The 9,869-nt window shown below is 35.9% G+C and overlaps 1 protein-coding gene across 1 annotated transcript in view; it reads left to right on the top strand.

Annotated features, from left to right (window-relative positions):
• Window positions 1–9,869, top strand: part of TINAG (tubulointerstitial nephritis antigen) — a 39,539-nt gene that overhangs the window by 9,912 nt on the left and 19,758 nt on the right. The window contains exons 5-7 of the mRNA XM_010189939.1: window positions 776–899; window positions 3,144–3,294; window positions 9,569–9,749. Coding sequence (XP_010188241.1) covers window positions 776–899; window positions 3,144–3,294; window positions 9,569–9,749 — 456 coding nt within the window. The remainder of the gene's footprint in view (window positions 1–775; window positions 900–3,143; window positions 3,295–9,568; window positions 9,750–9,869) is intronic.

The raw sequence follows: 9,869 nt of genomic DNA, 5'->3' as shown, positions 1-9,869 counted from the left end.
TGCAAAGCATAAACAATCATGACATAAAGTTCAACAGTAAAAAAAGATAGGTCACTGATTTTGATATGTTCAACACAGAGCAGATTAGCAGTTGTAACAGATGGTTCTTGCATATGTGGATATTTGTGCAAAGCTTGGAGGACATAAATTAAGGCTGAGATGAAAGTGCCAAAAATGGCTGTCCAAATGGCTTCAGTGAGCAGACCGTGAATTTGCATCAACTCAACATCAGCTTGCAAAGCAGAAAGAAGGTCACTGATTTTTGTTATGGAATGAAAATAAGTGCTGGAGATAGAAAAACCTCTGTATAAAAGACAAATCAATGATACTCTATACTGATGCCTCCCCCATGGAAACTAAAATTTCCTACCTACAGCCACGTGTCAAGGAAAATAGTGTAGCAGTAACTTCACTGCTATTTGTAGCAGAAGGCTTTTCTTTCTGAAAATGCCAAGTGGGTCACAGTTAACATGTTTGATAGGGAATTGTTGTTTGAGGAAAAAATCAAAGAGAAACTGGAGAGGTTATTCAGACTGACAGTTGTGGAGCTCAGCTTCACAGCTCAGCTACTGGAGTGCCAGAACCCCCCTGCTCTCAGGGGGTCCACAGCATCCAGCCACAGGGTAACCAACAAAAGGAGGCCTGGGAAGCCACAAGTGCCAAAGCTTTAGGTTTCCTCAATTTAAAAACTAAGAATTTAAAAAAAAAATAAAGGTAAAATTTAAGACAAAAATAGGAATTAAAGCATATACAGATATCCTACATTTTGTTTTAGGGAAACTCTCTTCCAGAAGAAAAATTTCCTGAATTTTTTGCAGCCACTTATGCATGGCCTGAGTGGATTCATGATCCTCTGGATCAACGAAACTGTGGAGCATCCTGGGCTTTTTCAACTGCAAGTAATATTCTTTTTTTTTCTCCTTTTAAGAATATCATTGATGTTAGATGTTTGAAAAAAATTTGTAGTGATTAATAATGAAGTAATTACAGCTTGCAAACAAGGAACACTTAAAATTGCTACAGCATTCATTCTAAGTTGTCTAAAAGTCTTAACAAGACAATCTAAGCTGTAGACCTTTGTTTGCTTTTCAAAAGTTTATATTACATAGAGAGACCTTTTGGTGCAGAAAGTAGAAGATGAATTGTCTAATGCACTTTATTGTAACTGATACTGGAAATTTCAAAATCTGCATCCCTTGCTTGCACAACTACATGCTTGACTCAAAAGCTTAAATCAGGTAGATTTATGTCTTTTTATATATGTGCATTGGCCATTTTCCAACCCTTGCTATTCAGGTAAATTAAGTATAATCTTTTCAATATTTTTATGAGAAAAAAATGCTGAAGCTGCTCATTTATTTGTGGAAGAAACTATTTTCAAATTCCGTAAGCAAAGAAATGTCAATAAAACAATTCAACTTCATATGTTATAACCTCTGGTTTTATGAAAAATGGACACAAATGTTTCTGTCACTTTCTCCAAAGAAGCTACAGAGATCATTTATGTTCATTTTTCTTATGCTGCAATAAATCTCATTTCATATTGGGATATATAAAGATACAGAAAAAAATTATGCAATCAATCTTTATGACTTGATCTGGCCAGTGGGTTCTCATGGGTCCAGGTTTCTGCAACTGCTTCTTTAAATCACAGTAGTAAGAGAAGGAAAGGAGGTCAGTTAACCCCAGCTTCCTGCCAAAGCCAGGCTGAACACACTCTGTTACCAATATGTCTTGTCCAGTGTAGCTTTAAAAGAGAAAACCAAAAGAGCTGCTAACAGCTCTCCTGACAGGTTACTGCAGAGATGAAGAGAGCTCACTGAGGGAAAGACTTTCCAGATATTCAGTCTCAATTTTCCCTTCCAGAAGTGAATCTTCTGATTTTAATTCACATAATTATGCTTGATGCTAAATGTTATGGGATGCCTCCCCATGTTGTTTGGGTGTATCTAACATTTTAAATCTGAATTTTTAAACCTGCTTTTTAAGATTAATTGTTGCTCAATGCATAGACAAGTACTACTGTATCATTTTTTCTTATCATGAGTAATTCTTGTATTCAAAACTCTTCAGTAAAAAGCTTTTACGCCTGTGAAAATAAATAAATTATCATGTGAAACTTCACAAAAGCGCAAAACACAGTCATTGTCAGCTGTCATCAGCAGATTCTCTTTTCTGATGTCTTGCTCAAAGTTCACTGAAGTTAGTGTTGATTTTGATGGGATTTAGATTTCAAGGGATTTTTTAATTATTATTATTTTCAGGGTCAAAAATGAAAGGCTAACAAAAATAAAAGTATAATTTAAGCACAGGTAATGACTGGGATTGGGGTTTAATAATTGTTTCATTATCACTCATTAAAGAAAGAGGTGGCTTAATTTCACCTACAACTTAGTTAACAGTCTACCATTAAATCAGTGCATAAATATAATAGTACTTAGAATTATGACTATCTGATTGAGTTCAGACATGCAAAGTGTCTACCTCAAAAAGAATAATTTTGTGTGATAAGGGAAGGAGGTTTAATGAATCCCACATTTACATATTAATATGAGCATTTCCAAATATTATTTCCAGTAAAACCAATACATACTTTCAGTCATAATTTTATTCTTCATAGGACCGTTAATTTTTGCTTTTCTTTTTTTCTCAAATAAAGGAAGAAAGTGTAGAAAAGAAAGAAAAGCAGATTCAACTACAGAGAGATGGGGGAGATTTTGGATCTTCTGCTGAAGTTAACCAGAGATAAATATGCATTTACAATTGTGGCAGAGACTATCAGATTAAATTATACAAATGCCTCATCTGAAGTTTAGATATATGGGAATTTATAATAACCAGTAAATCTATGGATTTATAATATCACAAAAAAGTTGCTCATGATGCTTTACTGTTTCATGATCCTCTCTCTCAAAAGTCTGTACAGATTATATCAATATAACCTATATAATTATATATAATTACATATATTTGCATTACTATATCTATATAAGCTATATATATTACATATATTGTTCAGATTTGTAGATATCTGCACAGACAGAAAATATTGAGGTTGTATTTAAGTCCCTCTTTCACAATAACCGACATGAAGTATTGAGTAATTATTTATTCTTGATAATGGAAAATTTATTTCAAAACAGGTGTTGCAGCTGATAGAATAGCGATTCTTTCCGAAGGTCAGATCACAGACAACCTTTCCGCTCAGAATTTGATCTCTTGTGATAACAGGAATCAACATGGATGTAACGGTGGAAGTATCGATGGTGCCTGGAGATATCTGAAAACACATGGGTAAATGTATTATCTGTTTAGATTATTTTGACTTGAACCTGTTGCTTAAGTTACAAAGTTGTTTGTGTTACAATGATGATTTCTGATCTTTCAAAATAGAGTCATTTAGCTCTGTCCTAGGTCAGATTAACTGTATTACTTCATTGAGACTATCACTCTTTCTCATTTACGCCTTCTCTAAAACACCTTCATGAAGCCCAGGAAATAAGAAGCATTTCCAAAGAAATAAGTGAAGATTATTTTGAATGAGGGCTCTCAGTGAGAAAACTCAGCAACCACTCATCTCCCATTTAAGCCTCATTACATCTAGATGTTGTCATTAGCTGTAATACCATTGGGTGAAATGGTTGCCTTACTCATAGCAAGACAAGACAGGATTTTTTTATGTCAAAGAAAATACCACAACTGAACTCAAAACTTCTATTGTTCTTGGGATAACAAGAACATGTTAAACAACCTTGAGTAAGCATGCAGTTGCATGAGACAACAATTTGAATACTCAAAAAGATCAAACATTGCCTTGCTATGAAGCAAATTGTAAGCATCCAATCCCAAGCTTGTGCCAGAACGCAACACTGTACCTTGATCCTTCTTCCTTCAGGTCGGACTAAGCAAAGTTAATAACTCTCAAACTCTACATTAACAGCTAGAAGCTTTCTAAAAGACACTTAATTTACAGAATGACAGAATGATTAAGGTTGGAGTGACCTTTTGGAGGTCATCTAGTCCAACGTTCTGCTCAAAGCATAAGTAACTCTGAAGTTAGATAAGGCTGCCCAGGCCATGTTCCCAGTCATATTTTGAATACCTCTAAGGATGGAAGTTCCACAACCTTTCTTGCAGCAGGTCATTTTCTTTGACTACTTTTGTGGTCAAATATTTTTTTCCCGTATATAATCAGCATTTTCCTTGGTACAACTTGTGGCTGGTACCTTTCATCTTTCTGCTGCGCAACTCCAAGAAGAATCTTGTTCAGTCTCCTCTATGACCTCTCCTTATGTAGTTGAAGACAGTCATGATCTCCTTTTAGCCTTCTTTTCTCTGGGCTGAACAAATCCAGCTGCCTCACTCCTCCTTGCACATCAGATGTTTCAGCCTTCTAAGTGCCTTCCACTGGACTTGCTCAGTTTATCAGTGTCTACTAGGATCCCATAACTGAACACAGTACTCCACATGTAACCTCACAAGTGACAAATTGAGGGCAATAGTAACTTTTTACAATGTCTTGGCCATGCTTTTTCTAACATAACCAAGTATTAATTGTCCATGTTTGCTGAGAGGGCCCACTGCTGAGCCATGTTCAACTTTCTTCTCATCAAGACCCCAGGTCCTCTCTCTGTGAAGCTGCTTTCTACACAGACAGTGCCCTGCCAGTACAGCTGCATGGCCAATTCCATCTCAGAGAAGGATCTGGCTTCTGCCTTTGTTAAACTTCATGAGGTTTCTGTCAGCTCATTTCTCTAGCCTGTTACCATTGTTCCGGATGGCAGCCCTGCATACTGACCACTCCCCAACAATTTGGCATCCTCCACAAATTTACTGAGGGTGTCTTTATGTCTCACTGTCCAGATTGTTTATAGTGATGCAAAACAGTGTATTTGCTGTGTTGACTCCTGAGGAATGCCACTAGTAAACAGACACTAGTCACTTTGACATGTAGACCTCTCAGCATGCCAGCCCAGTTCAGTTACTGACCTTGTAAACAGCTTATTTAGTCCAATAAACTAGAAGAGTACCATAGGAGACCATGCTGAAAATATTGCTAAAGTCAAGGTAAAGGATATCCACTGTTTTTCTTATTCTCCATGGAGCCAGTCATTTCATCATGGTCAGATCATCTCATCATCTCATCACCATGAGGCATAATTTGCCATGGCAAATCTGTGCTGCCTGTTCTTTTTCAACTCCTTAATCTTCATGTGCCTGAAAATGGCTTCCAGGAGAATTTGCAATAACAAGATTTTATATACTGTATAATTACTTTTTGCTGTTTCTCACATTATCGGGAATTTTTTTGTACTTACAGTTCCATACCAAAATCTATTTTCTCTCTCACTTTCATGCACTCTCATCCCTTACTCTGTCTTTGATACACCTGATACTGACAGACAGAGAGATCTCAGGTGTGCTGTCTGTCAACTTTTCATTTCAGTCAAAAAACAAAGAAACAAAGAAACAAACAAACAATGGAAAGAGCAAAAGAATGCCAAATGTCTGAATCAGATGTCATAATTGATATGGCAGCCTGGGGATCCAGGTGAAGGCCAAAGCGCTGTCAATCACATTGACACTGTGTACAAAGTGATCATGCTGCTTTTTTCAAGTGTGCCAAACTATTCCTAATCTGACAAGGATCTTGCATCGCTACGGGGAGAGTTTACACTGAATGTTCTTCTGTCCTTCAGGTTGGAGTGAAGATAATTAATGTTAGGCATTTCAGTTACAAGCCATAATTTGGGAGGAATCAATGTGGTTTTTAAAACATCTATTTATATCTGCTAAGGGAGATTAAAAGCTTATGGTCTTTAAGAATGAAGAAGAAATATTTCATTTTCTGGTAGTAAAAAGGTTATACACTTGGATGCAAATATGGTTCTTAATCAGGCCTTGACCTGCTTCGTACCTTGGGCTCTTAGCAGTTTCAGGGTAGGATAAGGATACTATGGTTATTAGTTTTGGCCAACTTGCTAATATGTTTTAGATTATGTTCTCATCTCACAATTCAAATATATAAATACAATAAAACCACGAAAATCTCATTACTTTGAACACATAAACATGACTTCAGATGAATTTTGCGAAGAATGTATGAACACACCACAGACTTTTGCTGCTTCTCCCTGGATGCTACTTGCTTCTAGTATTATTTTTGTATATGTGTATGTATATGCGCACATAAACATGTTCACATTTATTCCTGTTTTTCTTCTGTGACTCTTCTGGCAAGGCCTTCTCCTTGAAATGTTTTTAATGCTTACTGTTGTGCTGACGTTTCAGAATGTGCAAACTCATGTTTCAGCGAAGAGCTATTAAATCATGTTAATCATGACTGCGGAAACTATATGTAGTGTAAAGATTCAAAAGTGACTGTTAGTTCAGAATGAACCACCATGTCTGGATTACTACACAGCTCCAGGTTGCCAGTGTGTCACTTGATACTTCACATCTATTGCCATAGAAGTAAGACTCATCCATGCAGAACCTGTGACAACTCCAGCAGGACAATCCAAGTGAAAGGCAGTGAAAAAAGTCCCTGCCCCAGGAATTAATTTCTCCTCTGTTGTCTCCCTCTGAGGCGTTTCTAAGTACAGCTGAGGAATAGGTGTTATACCATTTCTTACAGTGGATTGCAACCACTGACTCCTACCCTGCTCGATCATGCTCTGAGGACTGTGTTTACTCACCTTACTTAACTTGCAGTCCTCACTGCACCTAGCAGCAATCCTTTATTTCTTTTGGAAATCTGTGAACAGTTGTGACTACAGTGATTATGTAGATAGATTAATTTTATAAACATTATATATGTATACATATATAAACCAAAGATTTGTTTCTACCCAGCAGTAGAAATAAAGTATAATAATTTTTAAAATTAGTAATAACGACCTATGTGTATTTAGCCTTAATACTCACAATGGTGAGTTCCCCATTGGAAATCAGGGAATTCAGAATTCCTTCAGACATTCAGAAGGGATTAAAAGGGGTTGCAGTGAGTAGATAGAAGACCTAAACAATAACAGCCTAACAACCTTAGATGGACAATCCCTTTTCAGGTAGGCAGAATTACTGCTTTTTGCAGCTCCTGAATATGCTGGTCTAGTTTGGGCAAAAAGAGTTTGGTAAGCAAAAAGACCTTCTCCTCAGGGTCAATTTTTCTACCATCAAATGTTAATGGGAACATGCCATGTCTTATTCAAAGTGTTTGAAGCATATATGTGCTCATCTTCTAAAACTCCTGATAACTAAGTATACACAGGCATACATAATTATCTTTCATATTGCGTGAAATACAGTTTTCTGTTCTTCAGATTCAGAAAGTTCAGCATAATCGGTGAGCTACTCAAATACAAGTCTTTTTTATAAAACTGCCTATTTTAAAATATTCTGCCTCAGTGAACTATTTAATTATGCTCATTAAAAGAAACCCCCTCATAAACCTCCATGGCATTATCACAGAAATGCGTATACTGTTTTGGAAATATCCAGCAGTATAATGTAGAAAACTAGGAGGTCCCAATATATCATAAAAAGGATAAAATAATAAATGAAAGATTTGCTGTGCCTTTATTGAGTATTTCAGATTGTTAGTAAGCGCCTTTTAAATACAAGATTTATTTCCTTCACTTTATTGAAGTAAAAAGGATATTCAGTTAGTTAGATTCAAAATAGCTGAGCAATACATGATAAGCTACTTGAAAGAAACAAGGTTACTGTATGAAGCAGCAGTTCATTTGAGGTATTGCCAAGGTAAAGAAGTAAAACCCCTCCATACCTTTCTTTGAAACCACCTTTTATTTTCATTGCCCGTCTCCATTCTTGGAAGCAACGAGGGCTCTTAAGCTTTGCTTCAAAGCTTATTTGATTTAACACTTTGGAGATTTTCAAATCCAAAACATAACTTATCACAGCTTCTCCATAGTCACTTCTATGACAACCTAAATGTTAAATACCTTCAAGTCTCTGAAGCCTGCATCTAAGAAAGTGTCAGACAGATCAAATTTTCTTTGTTATTCAAAGATTTTTCTTTGTTTCATTTAAAACAAAACATATAGTCACGTATTTATTATTGCACATTCCCCTCCATGATTCTTTTCATAAACAGATTTCTGTGCTTTTAAAATCTTTGTTAGAATAGAAACTGCCCAGTGAATACTGGACTTAATATTTTTAAATTAACATATTTGTAGAATATATACTTTAATTTAAAAGAGTTAGCAACAACTTATATTTTCTGTAGATAAACTCTTAAAATCTTGAAATTGAAAGCTTTAATGCAAACTTATAATAAGTGGTAGGAAAAAATTTAACTGCTATATGTATGAGCAAAAAATCTCTCAGCATTTAGAAAATGTTTTAAGATGGATGCTTTTCTAAGAAATAGCTAGGATGTTTTCAGGAGCTGTAGAGATCAGACATGTGCACCTGTGATATCATGGCAGAATTTGTTGTTTTAGTTTCCCTGAGAATCTCCTTGCTATCAACAACCAGGAACTGACAGAAGGAGCCCTGTGGTCTGAGGCCCTTGGGATGGTGCTCAGCCTTTTGTGCACACTGGATACCATGTATTTATAAGTCACAAAATTTGCCTCTGTTTGTCCTTTGGTCCACATTCACTTGCAGGCACAAACTTGTCTTTCCTTTAAGGAAGGAATAGCCTGAATGTAACAGGAAAATAGCAAAATGCTCTATGGTTGGATACTACATGAACTTACTGAAAGCTCAGTGCTTAGCGTCTTTCAAGGCTATGTTCTCACCTGTACTTTTCTCCCATGTGTTTCTAGTAGTAGAAGTTCAGTTCTCTTTTAAGGAGGTGCACTCCCTTCCGAAGTTTGTTGTTAGTATCAATTAAGCTATTGGTATTAATCACTAAGGGTTATACCTCTCTTGAAAAGTACCACATTTACTCATATGCCAGCAAGACCAATTATTTGTACTCAAACCTTAAAAAAATGAATCTAGTACTTTTTATCTTAACAAATGTTCATAAAATGTGAGCAAATATTCCTTCCTATATTGTCAGGAAAATGGAAGGTCAGAGACATTTTAGCTGAAAGGAATAAAACAACCTGTATCTTTTCCCCAGCATTCCTGTAGAAAATGTAGATGAAACTAGAAAATATTTCATTTCGCCTAAAAATCTTCTGCTGCAAATATACCCATTTCACAAGCCATTTTTACTAAATGGATCCTGTTGACAACACTGGTAATTTATTGGTCTTATTCAGAGTGAACCTTCATGCTTCATTAATGGAATGAATGTACTAAGTGACAAGTGCTGAAACACATTTTCTAGCCTACCTGTCTTTGGAAGGACTCAGAGAGGACTACTGCAGCTGAAACTTAATCATAAACATCATGCATATGAATTGAAGCGATTGTCTTCCAACTGAAGATATGAGACATTCACACTTTTAAAGAACGAGGGACTCTGAACATTTACTTGAAATATGACAGTTGTAAAACAGTTCAAAGCTTGAAATAAAACCATATAAAATATTTGAGCGAGCTTCTTACTGAAATTCTTACTGATATTTTTTTTTAAATATCTGAACAGGGTTGTATCCTATGCTTGTTATCCATCATTTTGGAACAACCACCTGGAGCCATCAGGTGAAAATCGCTGTTATGTGTCAAGTGAATATGGAAAAAACTATACAAATGGGCCATGTCCCAATGCTTTAGAAGAATCCAATCGGTTATACCAGTTTGCATCTTACTACAGGGTCTCTTCAAAAGTAAGTTCATGCTTTTGACCTATTTTCTCACCCTTTGTTCTCCTTTGGGGTTTTAAAATTATCTGATATATGGAAATATGTTCGCTTTACTTGAAAACTAGAGCTGTGAATTCTCCTTTA

This window comes from Mesitornis unicolor, unplaced genomic scaffold (genome assembly GCF_000695765.1).
Source record: "Mesitornis unicolor isolate BGI_N332 unplaced genomic scaffold, ASM69576v1 scaffold4098, whole genome shotgun sequence".
NCBI classification, from domain to species: Eukaryota; Metazoa; Chordata; class Aves; order Mesitornithiformes; family Mesitornithidae; genus Mesitornis; species Mesitornis unicolor.
Note: the sequence above shows the minus strand (reverse complement) of the source record. Positions and strands in the feature narration are given on the sequence as shown.